Source organism: Apus apus, chromosome 4 (assembly GCF_020740795.1).
Source record: "Apus apus isolate bApuApu2 chromosome 4, bApuApu2.pri.cur, whole genome shotgun sequence".
NCBI lineage: Eukaryota > Metazoa > Chordata > Aves > Apodiformes > Apodidae > Apus > Apus apus.
Window position 1 is genome coordinate 75,452,434 of NC_067285.1, and position 19,730 is coordinate 75,472,163.

The 19,730-nt window shown below is 39.2% G+C and overlaps 1 protein-coding gene across 3 annotated transcripts in view; it reads right to left on the reverse strand.

Annotated features, from left to right (window-relative positions):
• Positions 1 to 19,730, reverse strand: part of SPOCK3 (SPARC (osteonectin), cwcv and kazal like domains proteoglycan 3) — a 209,056-nt gene that overhangs the window by 177,850 nt on the left and 11,476 nt on the right. Inside the window, exons 1-2 of one of the 3 annotated variants that reach the window (XM_051618872.1) lie at positions 19,143 to 19,181; positions 18,709 to 18,882 (exon numbers count right to left, since the gene is read on the reverse strand). In XM_051618872.1, the coding sequence (XP_051474832.1) occupies positions 18,709 to 18,769 (61 nt within the window). In that variant the 5' untranslated portion in view covers positions 18,770 to 18,882; positions 19,143 to 19,181. Of the gene's footprint in view, positions 1 to 18,708; positions 19,056 to 19,142; positions 19,182 to 19,730 lie in introns of those variants that run through there. The other 2 variants (XM_051618874.1, XM_051618873.1) reach the window with 2 other exon arrangements.

The window sequence follows — 19,730 nt, forward strand, 5'->3', positions numbered from 1 at the left end:
TTTGCTCTCAAGTTTCTATTTATTCTACACAAATGGTCACATACACGTATTGGTTGTCAATAGCAATTTCATAATCAGGGCTCAATTCAGTAGATTATTGGTGACTTCAATTCCTTGGATCAGTAGCTTATATCATGCTTCAAGATAAAACTCAGAAGATATATTTCAATCACTGATAGAAAAAGCACTCAGTACAAATGAATAACCACAGGAGTGACTGATGTCCTGGTGGCAAGTACTTTTCTAAAAAAATGACAAAGAATTGTAGAATGATCTTCTATTTTAACCTGGGGAGAAAAGTAATTCCAGGCTTCTCTCTATGCTCACTAAAATTGAGATGGCAATTGACATACTGTCCATTTATCACAACCTGATTTAAGTCTTTCTAACCTTCCCAACTTAAATGAAAAACTCCTATGAGAACACAGTTTTAGCTATACACATGACAAATTTAACACCTCTGTATTTTTGGAAGAGTCCTTTCAAAGTAAAATTGTAACAACTCATCATAGAAATTCTACGTGCAAAAAAAACCATAACACCAGCCTTTTAATTTTCCTACAAACTTCATCCATGTGAAACCATATATGGCAAGGCATTCAGTAAAAAGAACCAAGAACATATTTTCCTCAAGCTTAGTTCTGTAATGTTACTGCATTAGTCCTATAATTAATAGTCAAAGGACTTCTATGCAGAAAAAAAACCTAAGTGCATATATATGTGCACACAAAACAAAATCAACTCCTGCTGCAGCCAGATTTTTTACTTGTTTTGTTCCTAAATAAATCTAAATCACATAATACTGACTTTAAAAATCCAGTTATGAAAAAAATACCATACTATTGCTATAATTTTTTATATCATTGAAAATATCTTCCTAGTGTCTATGTTTTATATGGATCAACATTTAATTTTGATGTTTCTCTTATAGAACCTCTCAGCTTCATTTGTTTCATTAGCTATGTAATAAAGCAACAGGACAGCAATCACAACATGAAAAACATTGTAGTAGATCAATAAGAACAAATGGGAAAGTATGTAAAAATGCAAAGTACATTAAATTACTCCTTAAAAAATGGAAAGCAAATATTATTCGTATTTTCTCCCTTTAATTAGACTACATATAGTAAATAATTACTCACCAATCAAAAAAATCCATTAATACTAACTTAATAACCAGAAAACTCATCTATATGCAGCAGGCCTTTATGTTTTTTGTCTTGTTTCGTTTTTGTTTTTAAATACAAGTGTAAGAACTACATATATCTCTACGTAAGTCAATCACCAAAATCCATGAAGAAATGTAACGCCTATTGTCAAAACACACGCAGTATCATGTTGTAAGCTTTCATACCAACCAGTGATATGGTGGTAACAAAGCAAGGACACTGACAGAAACAACCAAAAAATGCCAGACTACAAATTACTTTTAGCTTTGCTAGACAACTGTAAGAATTGGGAGTACATAACACCACTGGAGTGCAGAGCAGCAGTAAATCACACACCAAGTTTTCATCCAAGCGTTTTCATCATGTATTTTACAATATTCTAGTATTTTTCAATAGTCTAATAGCGTACATCATTTTCATTCAGATCCGAGTTCTTCTACTTTGAATTCACCACAAACCATGAGAACCTTTCACATCCACTGGTTGGGTGTCGGGCTTTTTTTTCAGATAGCATTGTGTAACACTTAATGCTACAAGTCTTTGAGCATACAAAGTCTTCATGCAGATAAACTGACTGTTCACACAATTTCAAATATTTCAGTGCAAATCATCAGATCTGATGAAAATAACTTCACACAAAAGTTGTTTTTGTTTTTTTTTTTATAAATAACAAAAAACTATACAGAAATACCACTAGATACCATTATTTTCCATCTAAAAACCAAGTACTTCCAATGTGTGTTCAATTCAAAGCTACTTCCACCTTCTGTCAAATTCATCAGTAGTCCTACAGAACCTGTTTACCAACACAAATTCCTCAATTTTTGAATAAGGAATGTAAGGCATAGAATATTTCACTCTCCACATTTTATCTTTCTGAACATAATTTAAGTCATTACATGTTCTGGAGAGGTCTATTAATCATTACTGAGAGCAAGGGCAACACTTTTAATCTACATTTTTTTAAATGGGATTTTAATCCTTCATAGTTAAGGATGCAATAAAACTTGTGTGTTCATACGTTCATAATTATTGCATAAACTAAGGATGAGTCTTACTTTCATCACATCACTATGAGATTTTAAGGAAATAAGTTACTTTTCTAGTGTAGTTCTGCTAGAAATACACTAGAAATCTGATATAGATAAAAGAATCAGATAAATTCCACTTCTCCAAATAAGCACATATAGTAGGCTGTCTAGCCACGGTAACTAGGCACTAACAAGATAAGAACTCTGGGTGTCCAGATGCACTTGGATAAACATATACTTCAACAAGAAATCATGTAACAACATTGTTATTTTCACGTGATCATAAAACTGTATTTTTTATATATTTAAGAGCCCTCTGAATTACTCTTAAGCTTTCTCCCTAGAGTGCTGATTTAATTACTGTGTGTCAGGGGAAAAAAAAAAAAAGATTAATTGAATACGGACATTAAACTAGGAGAGGAACTGTAAATCAATGGCAAGATGGAATAATTCTTTCATATTTGTGTTACCTATTTAACTTTAAGCAAAGGTTACTGATGTTGGGTAATACTATTTTATTTTTTAAAAATTCTTTGAGTATTCTTTTGTCCCGTAAGACTGCACAGATTTTTCTCAAACTTTTCTTATAAAGCTAATACATAGTGTTTGAAGACTACTTCAGTGGTCTCTGTCCGAGAAATCTACTTGACAGCAGAGACACCAGCCAGTCATTGCAACTACCTGTTCAGATTAGCTCAAGTAAAAAACCATTCAGAGCAGCAGTGCACAGCTGAATTACATTATCAGGTGCTTAACTCATTTTATGCCATTGAATTGTATCCCTTAACCTCCTCTTAAATGCATGTAGCTACATCATTTCTGAAACCCTTTTCCCAGTGAACAAACTACAGTGTTGTCAGGATGTTCTCCCTGTCAAATTGCCCTGACTTGTAATAGAAGTTATGCACATCGTAACACCTACATGAAAAACACAAAAACACAACAGTAACTGCATTTTGAAAAACAGAAAGTGTTACCTAAGAGTCACAGTCAAATTCCACAGAATACACACAGATAAAACAGACCGGTTGTTTTTTTTTTAAAGATATTTAACTAAGCATGCCATTCACTTGAATGTGTTGGATAAACATATACATTCAAGAAACTTAAACATGCAGGAAGCAAGAATGAAAACTCACAGATGCATATAGCCTATTGTCAGAAAGGACATAAATATTCCAACTCTGAATTCTCATTCAAAGTTTAAATCTCAAAAAAATAATGATAAAAACTTCTTCCAAAATCATGGTTCAAGTGATTCTAAGATCTGGAATTCTAATTTGAAATTGACACTGAAGTTTTGTCACATTAGATAAGAAGTTCTATTTCTGATACAATGCAATTATGTTAAGCAAGTTTCCATGATTCTACATTAAAAGAGGGCAGGGAGTTACATATTTTCTAATACTAAGCCCCTAAGTGTTCAGAGGTGCTGCTGACCCTCAATATAGCCTCATGCATTTAACAGATCAAAACAGAAGAGATCTTAATATCTATATCCAGGCAGAAAGAGAAAGGGGTTCTTCCTTCGCTCATGTTTTTCCAGCTCCTTCACACCAGATACATAAAAATACTTTACACCTGTTGAAATAAAAACACTCATTCCTGTCTGGAGCCTCTGAGCAAGGACGCTGCCAATGAAATGTTTATGGGAATGACAAGGGTCTTGAACTTGTTGTAAAGGCTGCATAGATAGGGACATTTATCAGCATTGCCAGTATCAACAAAATCAAAGAACGTACATCATGAAATGTTGCCTATAGTTGCCTGACAAACTTGGTGGTGTTTTACGAAAGGATCACAGCATTGGTGGACAAGGGGAGAGCAACTGATGTCACCTACCTGGACTTGTGCAGTGTTTGACACAAGATACTAGTCTCTAAATTTGAAAGATAGGGATTTGATGGATGAACAACTTCGTAGATAAGGAACTGGCTAGATGGTCACACTCAAATGAGTTGCGGTCAACAGCTTGATGTCTGAGTGGATATCAGTGACGAGTCCTATTCCTCAGGGGTAGGTACTGTAACCAGTGCCGTTTAACATCTGTCAGCTACATGGACAGTAGGATTAAGTGCACCAGAAAATTAACCATCAGCAAGTTAGCTGACACAAAACTGTGTGGTGTGGTTGACACACTAGGGGGAACAGATGCCATCCAGAAGGACCTCGACAGGTTTGAGAGGTGGGCCCATGCCAACCTCATGAAATTCAACAAGGCCAAGTGTAAGGTCCTGCACCTGGGTTGGGGCAATCCAAAGCACAAACACAGGCTGAAGGGAGACTATATTGAGAGCAGCCCTGAGGAAAAGGACTTGGGGGTGGTGGTCGATAAGATCAACTTGAGCAGGCAATGAGCGCTTGCAGCCCAGAAAGTCAACTGAATCCTGGTCTGCATCAAAAGTGGTGTGGCCAGCAGGTCGAGGGAGGTGATTCTCTCCATCTGCTCTGCACTCATGAGACTCCACCTGGAGTACAGCATCCATCTCTGGAGCTCCCAACACAAGAAGGACGTGTTGATGTTGAAGCAAGTCCAGAGGAGAGTCATGAAGACTATAAGGGATCTGAAGCACCTCTCCTATGAAGACAGGCTGAGAAAATGGGCATTTTTCCAACTGGAAAGAGAAGGCTATGAGGACACCTTAGAGAAGCCTTCCAGTATTTGAAGGGGGCCTACCAGAAAACTGGGGAGGGACTCTTTAACAAGAGCACCTAGTGACAGGACAAGGGGGAATGTCTTTAAACTGGAAGAGGGTAGATTTAGGTTAGACATTAGGAAGAACTAGCATGGTGAGACACTGGCACAGATTGCCCAAGGAAGTTGTGGCTGCCCCCTCCCTGGAAACGTTCAAGGCCCAGTGGGAGATGTCCCTGCCCATGCAAGGCAGGCTGGAACTAGATGATCTTTAAGGTCCCTTCCAACCCCAGCCATCCTATAATTCTATGATGTAATGGTAAAACAATTTTTATTTTAATTTTATTGTCCCCTCTTTTCTAATTTTCTGGTGATCCTCAAAAAGGAAAGCAATGTAAAATGTTTTGAGTTTAGATAAAATGTTTAAACATATACAACACAATCTCTCTGTTGCCTAAGCAGAGGAAGAAAATAAACAGTTTAATGAATTTCTGAATAAAGATGAGCAAAAATATTAATGTTGGAAACACTAAGTGACACTGTAACCTTGTAAAAAAATTTAGCTGAGACAGGTGTAAGAGAACTTCAGAACTCTTAAGAAAAGTGAAGAAAGCAGGATGTACCATAGTAAGAACAGTCAATAAACTACACACTTCAAAAAAGTTATCTTGAATTACACTATAGTGTATCCTACTTAAACCAGATTGCAATGTGCTCTAGATCTCTAGTTATTTGGCAAATTGCAGTTTGCTCATGTGAGATTTACAACACAAAATGCAACACCATATACTTGTAAAATAAAGATAAAGCACTGCCTACAGATTTACACCTTACTTTGGATGTCTAAGAATTACAAATACTAGATGATCAATCTAGTCCAGCATCAGATCCCAAGAGGGTAAAAAAATGAATTCCAGTTTCAGATAAAATAAACAAATACTAAGTTAAACTACCCCAGTGCTTTGCTGTAAACTCTTAGAATTTCCCACAGAATTAAAGCCATGTAGCATATGCTTTAATACTTCTCACAAAATAGGTTATTCAGCTTTAGTTTTTAATAGTATTTTTATCAATATAAAAGGCCTTTCTGCTACAGGATGAAAATCTTGCCTTAGTAATACTGCCTTGCTATGCCCTGCACAGCTTTTTTATGCTTGTCTGATTTTCTTTTTTTCTACTTAATAATTGCCACCTTCCCATTTAATTGAATTTCTGCACTGTTTTGCACAGTGCAACATGGGATTCAGCTAGAGGGGAAAGCAATGTGCATCATACAGTATGAAATTCATTGTAGAAGCTCAGCATGCAAGGCAGCACAAGACACCTACCTACAACTCCATGAAGTAATGCAACAAATTAATCACCCAGCCTATAAAGACACAACTAGAAACTCTTAGTTGAATTAGCCAAAATGAAGTATTTTTATTCAAGTCAGTGAAACTGAAGGATTGTTTTCTACCCTCACCTCACAAATCAGGGGGGAGGAGAAGAATGTAAGACAAGTAACAACTCATTAATGAAAATACATCATTTTAAAAGAGAAATAAAATCCCCAATCAAATCCAGTAGCTTAAGGAAATAAAGAAATTCTGTTTTCATTCGTTTCCAAGAAGTAGCATAAATTAAGAATTTCCTTATACATAATAAAGCAAAAAGAAAAAATACAATAAAAACAACAAACCAAACAACAATTTTAGATGTATTTTACTTTAGACTACTAGATAGGGTTTTCTGAGGTAAATAAATTACCCTTGCAGGGATGACAAGTTTGTTCTCCAGTTCAAGTCTGCTTTCTTTCCATTTTTCAAAGATGCAAAACATATTCAGAGGACTGAATTAAGTCTTGTAGACTTAAGAGCTCAAATAATGATTTTAAATAGGTAGACTGACATCATTAAAGATTTACTCCACCTCTCACAAACATCAGTAAACTTACTCTCAGTGACTCTGAGTAGATGAGGAATGACTCCACAAAAACTAAATTGAGACCCAGTCTAATACAACCTTATGTCAGTGAAATCCACAATGAAGGTTTGATAAAGGTGAAAAAGAGAAAATACTTTAGCAGAGGCAATTCACTTCCTGCAAAACTCCTTAAGAATACACTATTTAAAGAATTCCTATTACAATTCAGGCATTACAGGGCTAGCTGACTACACATTACTGAGTTTTTTCAAATTTTATTATAGTAATTAATTCAGTATATGAAGATTTTTTTTTTCTTCTCTTTTTCCTTCAGTCAAGGACTTCTCTTGATAAACACCAAGCATAAAATGGTAAATCACGTCTTTTGTTTCAGCCCTATGCTTCATTGCTCTTGGAACGTTTTACGGTCTAATGAGCAAACTGCTTGGCTAAAAGCTACCTAAGTTAAGCAACTGAAAAATTCAGTTGTCAAATCTGAAAATACATCTACTTGATTTTCAAGCTTAATTTTGTTTTGTAGCAACATAAGTAAATTATGAGCCCTGATGTGTTTTAATTCAGTTGTATAAATAATGTGTACAATTTTACAGCTATAGAAAGTTTGGCTACATTTTAGTATATTCATTCAGTGTAAAATTTTCTTCCTGATAAAACTAAGCAAGAGTAGAATCTGTGTATATATGGGAATTCAGCATGTACAAGTATCTAACCTTCATTTACACTAGAATGAAGATTAAAAAGCAGAAATGTGTGTAAAAAACAGCATGATACAGGTATCACTAATAAGCTGAACTTTATATTATTAATGTTCACCAATAACGTGCAACATTTTAAGAAAAAAATACCTAATATTCATGCTGTTGAATAGTCAAAATTGGACTGGAAAATTACAGTCTAACTCTTTGGAAAAAAAATGTAATTATTCTCTTTCAAACTAAAGGCATATTGGTTTAACAAGAAAGACTTCTGCAGAACAGAAACTACATAAGAAACTACCATGTTTTACAACCAGATAAGCACTGTTAGATTCAAACTTCAGTTTTGTTTCACAGAACAACTTCACAGATTTTATTAAAATATTTTTATACCTTCTCCTACCTTTCTTAGGGAAACTGGAGTTCAGCAAAACATTTTCTTTAAAATCTCTAGATGCTTGTATTCATACTTGTCTCATTTTTATGTGATAGTTAAAGGCATGTAAAAAAATTAGGTACTTCTTCCAGCCAATTAACTGAAACTACTGTAGACAACTACATTGCATATTTGAGATACAAATCTAGAATTATGGTTTTATTCTGTACACCACATTAATTGTTAATTCCATGTCACTCTCAGTATATACCCAAAAATCATCTGCAATCAATAGGTTAGCAAAATCTGATGGTAAGATAAGATCTGCAGATATGACAGAGTTGGAGCTATGAAATACTTCACATATTCTGTGAGATATTTTGGTCACCAACGTGAAGAACGGACATTATAAAATCTCTTTAAATTGTTGTTGAACTGATACCAGTTAGCCTCTGCATGTCTGCATGCATGCACCCACACATGCACAGGTCATCTATTACTTTTTATTACAAAATCACAAGACCAACTTTTCAATGTGCTGAATATCAAGAACTCTGTAACGTTAGTACAACTCTCTGGAAAACATGTTAGTCATGTCTTCAACTTACCAAAGCTATGCTACAATTCATATCCAGAATACCTGGGAGGAAAAAAGTGGGAATTTCGTATGCCCTAAGAAACTACAATTTTTATGCAGGAAAGGAAAAATAAGAGAAGCTGTAAACATATAGCCTATGTAAAAAGTAAGGACAGATAAATGCATGGTAGCTTTTGTGCAAACCACACAGACAACCCTGAATATTAGGACCCTGTAGAATCCAGTTTATAAATACACAATCAGTCCTACACATTCAGAACACTGAAATGTTTTGGGGTTTTATACATTGTGTTAGATAGCTTCTGTGGCAGGGCTTTGGTAGAAGGGGAGGGGCCAAAAGGGTGGCTCCTGTGAGAAGCTATTGGAAGCTTCCCCGGCTCCAAGTCAGAAGCCAGAGGCTGAGTCCACCAGTGACAGTGGATGCATCTCTGCAGCTATTATTTAAGAATGGGAAAAAGAAACTGCTAGAGGACCTGCAGTGGAAAGCAGAGCAGGATGTGAGTGGAACACCTGTGCAGACACCAGAGTCAGTGAAGAAGGAGGGAGAGGAGGTGTGCTGGAGCGGAGATTTCCCCCTGCAGCCTGCAGTAGATGGCAGCTGTCCTTTGCAGCCCATGAAGGATCGAAGTGGAGTACAGCCATCTGCAGCCTTTGAAGGACCACAGTGGAGCAAAACAGGACTTACAGCCCATGGAGAACCATGGTGGAGCACAAATGGACCTGCAGCCCATGGCTCCACACCAGGAGAGGTGGCTGCACCTGCGGAAGGCCAATGACTGTGTGAAGCCCTGTTTATTCCTGAAGGACTGCACACTGTGGGAGAGACCCACGTCAGAGGAGTTAGTGGAGGACTGTCTCCCATGGGAGGGATCCCACATTAGAGCAGGGGAAGGCTGTAAGGAGTCCTTCCCTCTGAGGAGGAAGGAGGAGCAGAAAATATTAACTGACCACAACCCCCATGCCCTGTTCCCCTGTGCCACTGGGTGGGAGAGACAGAGAAACTGGCAGAAGGCAGGGGAACGTGTTTCTAAAATCTGCTATTGTTTCTCATTGTCCTGTTATCACTTGATTGCTGTCAAATTAATTTGTTAGTTTTTGTTTTTCCCCAAGCCAAATCTGCTTTCTATTTTACCGTAATTGGTGACTGAACTATCCCTGTCCTTGTCTTGACCCACAACCTTTTTGTTGTATTTTCTCTCCCCATCTCACTCATGGGGAGGAGCAGCTATGTGGTGGCTAGGCCTAAACTATTACACATCAATATTAATTTGAGTAAAAAACTACTCATTTACATCTACTTCTGTATATCCCTCCTCTATTTTTATGAGACTACACCTGTAGATCTCAGTCTGAAATCCCACGATTGACCATCACATTACACTTAACTTCTCTAGGGTGTTAACTCACACAGTCACTCCAATGAAATTTTGCTAATACATCCCTGCATTCTTTAAGAGGATATTTTCTTTTAAAGAGCCCATGAATATCACATCACAGGTGGAATCAATTGCCTGTTTTCCTAACATAACTGAGTCTTTATCTTACTAGTATAAAAAAAACTGTCCATTCACATCCCAAGTACCAATGTTCACCAAGACAAGATCTTGTAACTGCCTACCAAGAATTCCTGAGTAAAGCTAGATAAAATTAAATTTTAAAATAAAATAAGCAATTAGATGAAAAATTAAACAGCTTAACAATTTATAAGAGGAATGCTAGACTTATTAAGATTTAGAAAAAGTTATGCAGTTAGTGTACTTTAATTCAGTGCACTTAAATATCATACACTACTTGCAGGACATGAGCCATGTGATAGCCCTTTGCTGGCTTGGGAATGTATGAACTTACTGAGATCCTTATGTTCATGCTTTCCTTCCTGGATGTTAGAAACAAGACTGCCACCTAATCCTTTGTATATTTAAATACTCACAACCCAGGTTATGACAACAAATGTATATATATAAATATTTTAATGGAAATTCAGAAGTAATTTCTCCATCTTCCTTAGGATTTGAATTGGCTTGTATTCCAACATAATGTGATTTTTCATGTGAAAGTAATTGACCATAATTAGTGGCAACACATTCTAGAAATTCTATTAAGGTGGCTGAATAGAATTCCTTTTAAATAGCAAATTGGTATCAGAAATCATGATCAAGCACGAGTCCTGGCCATTGTCATATTTGGGCCAAAGAAGGAAACATTCCCAGTTCATATTAGTATTAATTTAAATTCTTCTTTATTTTGCTGCAAAACACAAGTTTGCTGCCTACACCTGGGAATATTGTAGCTAACGACTTCCCTCACATTGCAGACCTTAGAGATCAAATCCTTATATTAATCTATGCCAGCAGCAGACAGTACAGCCCCCTGAAGCCTGAAATGCTTTTGCCCAACTAAAATTTTTGGGTTTAATACAATTTCTCAGGATAAAATTTAGAGCCACTGTATAGAGGCAAGCATATTATCTAATCTAATGGTCTGTTTTGACCCTAAACTTTATGAACACAATGACTTCCCAGAGTTTCACTGGGGCTTCCTAGCCAATTGGTTAACTTAGCTTTCAGCAAAGGGCTGGAAAGGGCACTTAATGGTTTCCTGACATTGCCACTTTCCGTATCAGTTTCTGCTTTTAAGAATCACTGTTTGGGTCTTCTGCTAAATCAATGTTTCAGTCACCAACACAACCACCAACAAATCCTTAAAAACACATCCATGATCAAACATATATCCCACAGTTGTAATATACTTCCCTCTATTTTAATACATAGCTGCTAAAACATGTAATCTTCCATACTTGGAAGCATATACTTACAAGTTAAGTTCTATACTTCTCATTGTTATGCTACACAGATTCAACAACTGGATTGACTTTCATCATCGATGCAAGCTCAAAGTGTTCAAAGGTGTCTGCTTTCAGCTGTATGCAGACCTCAATGTATGCTTCCACAACCTCCCTGGGCAACCCATTCCAGCACCTTACCACCCTCACGGTGAATGATTTTTTCCTGATGTCTGACCTAAATCTCCCCTCTTTCAGTTTAAAACCATCAGCCCTCGTACTATCACTTCCTTCTCTGGTGAAAAGCCCCTCCCCAGCTTTCCTGTAGGCCCCCTTCAGGTACTGGAAGATGCTCTAAGGTCTCTCCAGAGCCTTCTCTTCTCCAGGCTGAATAGCCCTAACTCTCTCAGCCTGTCTTCATAGCAGAGGTGCTCCAGCCCTTTGATCATCTTCATGGCCCTACTCTGCACTCTCTCCCACAGCTCCATGCCTTTCCTGTGCTGAGAGCTCCAGAGCTGTACACAGTACACTAGGTGGGGCCTCACCAGAGCAGAGTAGAGGGGCAGAATCACCTCCCTCACCCTGCTGGACATACTTCTTTTGATGCAGCCCAGGATGCAATTGGCCCTCTAGGCTGCGAGCACATACTAGCAACTCATGTTGAGCTTCTCATCTACTATCACACTCAAGTCCTCTTCCTCAGGACTGCTCTCTAGCCATTCTCCCCTGTGCCTGCAGCTGTGCCAACCCAGGTGCAGGACCTTGCATTTGGCCTCACTGAACTTCATGAGGGTGGCACTGGCCCATGTCTAAAGTCTGTCATGGTCACTCTGTATGGCATCACTTCCCTCTAGGGTGCCAACTGCTCCACACAGCTTGGTATTGTGAGCAAATTTGCTGAGGATACACTCAATCCACATCTCCAACAAAGATGTTAAACAGTACTGGTCCCAGTACTGACCCCTGAGGAATGCCACTTGCCTCCACTTGGACACTGAACCATTGACCACAGCTCTCTCTCATCCAGCCAAGAAATACGAAAATTACAAGAACTTTTAATATAATATAATACATTAGCTTTTACTACCAGTTTTTCCATTACATTTGTTTCTAAGGTAAACAAGGCAAATTTTTAGCATGGAACATAGTCAAAGTGAGACTTAACACCAGATGCAGAAAAATAAACTATTCATCTGTGGTTACTAATACATTGAAAGATATCATTTTAAGACAAATACACTATATTCAAACTCTACTGTAAAATAAAAAAAAACAACATTTAACATTAGAAAAATATCCACAAAACAAAACTGAAGCCATTTTACTTTTCATGTAATGATAGGAAAAAGAAATCCCTTGGTTAGAATAAAAGTCTCCTTATGCTTGAAAACTTTGGAGTTATTCTAAAAGTACGTACCGAAAAAGTAACCAACTGTTCAAAGATTTCTTCATTTAATTTAGCATATCTTGGGCAGGGGGACAACATAACACAGGACAACAAGGACACGACACACAACTATTTAAACTTTAGGGTCTATTTAGATGAAAGAGTTACATTTGAAAACTTGCAAATACATTATTTCTCCCTTCTGCACGTAGTTACTTCAAATGCTTTAATGATTATAAACAGAGATTAAAGAGATGGATAAAAGAATTGTATTAGTGTAAAAACATAGATATTCTAATTCTGCTCATATCCCTTATAATATATAACCCTTGCTCCAGACATCTTTCTGATTGTAAAGCCAAGACAACCTATACAGCTTCTGCTACTTACCATCTATTAGCATATTACAAAGCTATTTATACTAAACTGTAATAAGCACAGATGGCTACAGTCAATCCCAGTAAGATTTAATGGTAAGACAAAAGTCTGGGTATCCATATCCACTAAACAACCTACAGCGAATAAAGATTATTCTTCAGAGAAAGGAGATAAAGATAAGATGAAACAATGTTATCAGCTTTACTTTAGATTATGAGGGCAATCTAAGGAAAAGCACATTACAGTTTACTTAACTCCTAAACATTAGCTATATAAAGAGCTTCCAAGCTAGTGTCTTCGAAGAGACAGTTGAACTCTTAACTTGAGCAATAGTTTGCAATTAGTAGACTCTGCCTTTGCAGACAAAAAATGCTTGTCACCAGCAACAAAAGAACACATACTTGAAAATAAACTACAAGGACATATTAAAAAAAAAATCAGAAGCCTTTTCCTACACTACAGAAGAAAATACAATTTAAGATTTCCATTACTCCTTCCCATTATAATTTGCCATGTTCAGTTTAGAAGTGCTGAACAATTAAGTAGCTTCCTAAATTTCCTTAATTGATTAAAATAATGTACATTCCCAACATCTTCCTTTATTCCACAGTTTAAAAAAAAAAAGTGGTCAACTCTCACTTTACTAGTTTCATTTCAAAGGTAGTAAATATAGATGTAGGTATAAATATATCATTCTTCCTGTTAGATCTCCTAGGTTTCAAAATTCTTAACGTTTTAATAATATGGTGAAGAACAAAGTTCATACAAAACAAGTCATGAAAAAAAACACAGAAATTTTCAAGTAACAAACTGGCATGTGGAAAGCAGATTTGATGCTGTAACGGAAAAAGTAACTTTAACTTACTAGTAAGTACTTGCTTTAAGTTAGGCCTAGGACAATATAATGAAGAAATTAAATTTTCTTCTGCAATTCCATTTTTTCCTGATGGTCTTATAACTTTCTACCAAAACAAATGTATGTTGTAAAAGAGCTGTCCTACCCACTATTAAGGGAAGAGGCATGTTTTATTCACCCTGAACCATAAAAAGTACAGGCCAAATAAGCCTACTGGGCATATTTTCACAGCTAATGTGTTAACATTAGTGTGGAAAGACTGACAAGCGCTGCAGTATCCAATTCTAAATACTGACTTCCTCTAAAGTACATACATGATCCTCCATAAACTTGCAGGGATTCTAGCCCAATGTAAAAAACTTGTTGAACAGAAGTTCTTTTCCTCTTCTATAAAGGTTATCCGTGCTCCACTCTGGAAACAGGAAAAACTTCAAAATATGTACATGGTCTTCACACAATAAAGTACAAAAAACTTGTGATTAAACCTTTTTAAAACAGCCTTTAGCAGTTGTATGGATGTACAGTTGGGCAAAGATGTTCTGCTCACAACAGTAAAGAAACACTAAGCGCATAGTTGATGGAGAGCTTGGTTGAGAAGTGGATAGGTTGTTTTTGAAGACGTTTTAACCTCTGAGCAGACAAAAGAATAACAAATGGTGGCAATCACTGAATTAGTATGGAGACCTAGTATTTGCTTCATCTCCTTTCCAAACATAGAGCTTTAGATTTCATTTATGTTGAAAAAGCATATGAAGCACATGACTCATTTGGGAGGCCAAAATGAACTGCCCAAACTTGCCAAATGTTTTAGAAGGCGATCTATTTTATGGTCAATATGAGAACACTTCATAGTGAAGCTGGTAAAAGGTATTATTACCAGTGCAAACTTCCCCTTCATAGCTGATAGGTTTTAAGATCTGTTACTCCAATTTTGTTGTACCTGCTTTACCTTTGATAACTGTATTTATATCACAGGATGATAATAACACTCTGGTATGATGCAGCTGATCATATAGCATGTTTAGATTAACTCCTCTTTGAAAAGAAAAAGGAAAAATCACTAACCAGCAAGTAAGATAAAAATAACTCTCCCTAAGTGACAAGTAAAATATACCATATAAAATACATTTACTATACAGACGTTTTAATGAACACAATGGAAGAGGATACTGCTTGCAAATACCAGTGACTGAAATGAATTACTCTAAAAAATGTTGCTTCAGGGAATTTTACAGAAATAAAAATTAAAGTTTCTGAAAGGCTTTCGTCAATACAACAGAAAATTACAATTGGATGAAATTTTGTCAAACTGTCTGTAAAGACTACATAAAAATTAAAAAAAATATTATAAATGACAGGATTAAAAATAATACCATTATTTGGAAACAAGTCATAAAGAGAACAGAGAATTATTCCTATGTTTTGTTTTCCTCCATAGATTTACAGCATTATGAGTAACGAAGGCTTGATACGTAAGATTTAGGATGTTCTAAGTAGAAGAGTATACGTGTAATGCCATTACCCTATTATATTTTAAAAGTAACAACAAACTGCCATTTTTGTATACCTTTTTACCAAATGTCAGGGGCAATAATCACAGGCAAGACCATTAACACAAGGCACTATAAATATAACAAAATACAAATTAAGATTACTCTCTTAGCATCTACTAAAGAACCACAATTATCAAGCATGAAATAAGGAACACGTACACGTGGGCTTGGACATCCCAGCACCACGATGCCACTGGCTTCTAAAGCAGCCTATCCAGGCAGCTTAATAAACTTCAATAAACACATCAACCTTGAGATATATTTTGATAACATACTTAATAACTTCAACTACTCAGCAAGTGGACTGCAGCAGCACCAAGACTGAGTTAAAAACTCTTCTTCCACAGCAAAAAGGAAACATATCCTTGTTTATGAAAAAAAACGTTTATACACACTCCCTGTTCCCCCGCCATCTTGCAGATGGGAAGTCTCCTATTTAAGAAACTCCATTCTCAATTTTTGCACAAGAAAAAGACCTGAGAAGATAGCCTCTAACATGCACCTCGCTTCCCACTGTTTCACACTGAGGTTCTTGCCCAGACCTATTTAATTATTTTCATCAGATTTGTCAGAATTTTCAAGTTCATCCAAGAGAACTGAAAAGTCAGTTACCATTTTGCCTGTAGAAAGTACTGAAAAGATCCTAACTAATATTAATATCTTAATAGTAACATTTACTGACAAAGAACATGTTAAGAAAGTTAGGTTTGGGTTTTTCGGTTTGTTTTTTGTTAAAATAACATAACCTGCTTTATTATGTTTTCTAAGGGCTCCCTTTCTGAACAACTATTTTCTCTCTCACTGTGATCTAAAACTCTTGAGAAACTGAGCCAATGAGCCAGAAGTCAGGGTCATTATCTTCCACATTAATCAGTTCTGTCAGTTAAGTCTTAAGTTAAGCCTTTAAATACTTCTTTTCACACCAGAATTCCATCTCACCCTTACATCTGTGGCATATTTAAAGCCCGCAAAAAATATGCTACTCTCTGACCAGAGAATTAAGTTACAAACACAAGCCTTGCATACCTCTATTTTGACTTTTAACTGTGCAAGACAGTTACCCCTACATATGTTACAATGCAGTTGTGCTGTTCCGTAACAGGAGGCAATGTTTGAATCACTAATTAAATTGCTAATCACAATTTCAAATACCAACAGGTTATAGTTACACATGTAAATTTACCAAATATATAAAGTGTAGGATGTTAATACAACTTCTCTACTATCTTATATTTAAGGATGAAAATTGATCAGTGCTTCTTACAAGTAAGATACTTTTCTAACACATTTCTGTGCAGAGAGATTAACTCGTAATTTTTCATTCTCTTACCATTGCATCTTAGGAATTAATGAAAACTACCGATGCTTTAAAGGACAAGCCTTGCGAAGTATTGGGACCATCCATGAATATTCCAGCTCGAGTATCAATTAATAAAATATAGGATTCCATGCAAGAAATAAAAGCATGCTCCTCACTGAAGTACTAGCCTTATAAAATTTAAACATTGTAAAAATAAATATGCTAACATGTTTGTAAATTGCCTCAGAAGAATCAGTATGCAGCACTTCCTCAAAGCAGTCACTCTTAAAACCCTTGGGGACACCTACTTGTCACAGAATAAATTATCTGGCTAATATCCAGAATTACAGTACATGTCAGTGGGCACCCAGGAGACAGGCACTAGAGAGCACTTAGCTTTTTAAGCCTTGCAGGGTAGTCCTTACATAAATGACTTTGCCCAATTATAAAATATAACCGATGTACTTATTTTGGAGTTTTCTAGCAGCAGCCTTTCATCCTAAAATATGTATATTGCACCGAATATTTTTATCCAAAATCACAGGTCGCAGACTACAGTACACTGAAGGTTTTTTTCAAATGAACATAGGTGTTTAGGATATTCAAAGCAAACAAAAACATCTGCATGCTAATTTGAGTATTCTCAAACACTAAAATTATACTGTTTAATACAAACCACTGAGGAAATATGTTCTCCACCAACTCCATCAGCAACTATTCTTTCCTCGTTACTTAACATAAATGGCCAAATTTACATCTGACATGTAACATACACAAAGCTAGAAAACACAATGCATCCAAGTACACTACAGCTCTCAGAAAAAAGAGACTTCTTGGAGACATTTACTTCAGTTTGCTATAGCAAACCACAGTCACCGGCAACCTACAGCACAAGCAACCTGTTGACTTGTAAAGTTGCAAACCAAATCAACACTTTACGACCAAGAAATCCAGTAAGCAATACAGTAAAGCTAAATAGAAAATAATTTCGCATATTTAAAATTCAGATATTTAGACGCAATATCAAAGAACGTCGGATGTTACAAGATCAAGGTAAATGTTTTCCATTGAAAAAAACGCGAATGACTTCTGAAAACTGGCTGGGATTTACTCAACTTGCAACAGACAGAGACCGAACTAAGCGCAGAAGTGAAGCACTCTGGAGGACGAGAGCCACCTTTACAGTAGCAGGTTTCGTAACAGATGAGATTCGGGTCAGGCTGGGTCTGCTGTTCACGCACTCCAGATGCACCATTCACACAACTTACCGCCCTATTTAGCGGTCTTCCCTGCTGCCACGATCCGTAATCCAACACCCCCCATAAAGTCCCCACACACACCGGCTGTCCGGTGCCCCTTCTCCCTCAGCCCGCCCTCTCGGCACTCCTGACAGCGGCGACAAGGGACAGTCCCGCCCGGCGCACGCTTCCAGGTGGCAGGGGCTCTGCCTCCGGCGGCACTCGCGGAGGGGCGACGGGCCGAGCTTTCTCTCTCCCCCACCCCCGAGCCGCCCCGACCTCCCGGGCCGGCCCCAACTCCGCTGCGGCGGGGAGCGGGGCCCAACGGCCGCAGCGCGAGCCCCCACCGCAGCCCTTCCCGCAGTCACAGCGGGGCGGGAAACGGGGAACGACGCGCACACAACTCCCCCTCTACCGCCGCCACCACCTTTTAACGGCTGGCGACCCGCAGGGCGGGAAGCAGCTCCCGCGGCCCGGCCCGCCGGGCCCCGGAGGTGCGGACCGGACGGCCAGCACTACCCGGGGCACCGCGGGTGGTCCTCGCCGCTCAGCGGCGGCATCGCACCGGGAACTGCCCAGTGGGACCTCCCTCCTCCCGCCGCGACGCTGCCGGGAATTAAAATTAAATAAATTCACGGAAAAGGGGGAAAGTCGAGGCTGTACTCCAGCCCTGGCTGCCCAAGGGATGCCCTCAGCCCACCGAGCCGGCCCGCCACACGCGGGGCTGCCGGGGACGCGGGCCGGGCGCGGCTGCCGGCTACCAGCCTGGAAGGGTTGAACTTACGTCTCGGAATTTGTTCCACTGCCCGACCTCCTTGTCGTACTGGGAGATGGTCGTGAGCCATTGTTTATCGTCCAGAAAATTGCCGCTGTCCGGTCTGCCCCCGGCCGCCGCCGCTAGCGCCGAGCTGCACCAGGCTGCTGCACACAGGCACACGAAGGCTGCTACCTTCAGCATCTGGGCAAGAGGAGAAACCAGGAGGGGGGTTACCCACATCAGAGTCGAACCCCAGCCCGGGGCTACCGGCGAGGGACCGGGGCAAACACCCGCAGCGGGCCCCCTCGTCCACCCGAAAGAGGTACGGAGTGCGGTGGAAAAGGGAGCGCTGGGGGAAGGAAACAAATTTTATATATATATCTATTAAAAAAGGGGGTGGGGAGAGCGATGGGGAAGAAGCGAGGGGGAGCAAGCGGCGGCTGGGCTGCCCGGTCCGTCACCTTGCCGCACGCCCCGCACCGCGGCCGGAAAGCCTGCCCGCTCCCGCCCTGCACGCGCCGCCGTCTGCAGCCGCCGCGCCGCGCGCTCCGCCCGCCCCGCCCTTCGCCTCGCCCCGCCCCCGGGTCGCTCCGCGCGCCTCTGGCGGCGGCTCCGCGCCGGCGGTAACGGCTGCGGGCGGGGCCGGGTCCTGCCGCCGGGAGACGGCACCGCCGGGCAGCGCTGCGACCGGCCTCACTGCGTGCCCGGCCTGCCCGCAGCGCCTGCGGGGCCCCTCGGTCGCAGGGGCTACCTTCGTCGCCCTCTTCACGGCGCCGCGTTGTGCCGCTGGCATCTGCACCTTCAGGTGGAGGTGGAAGCCGCTGGAACTTTTCCACAGTTGTGTCGGCCCCTCGCACCCCAAGTTAAGTCTGCAAAAATCCCTAGGCGGATACAGTCTTTAAAAACTCCCAGTAATTTCAAAACTTACTGTACCTGACGGGAAAAGACAGACACAAGCTCTCGCACCGCCTCTGAATGCTGATTTAGGCACAGGCTGGCATTATAATGCTGCCTGTGATACTCCCTCTTGTAAGAATCTTGCACCCTTC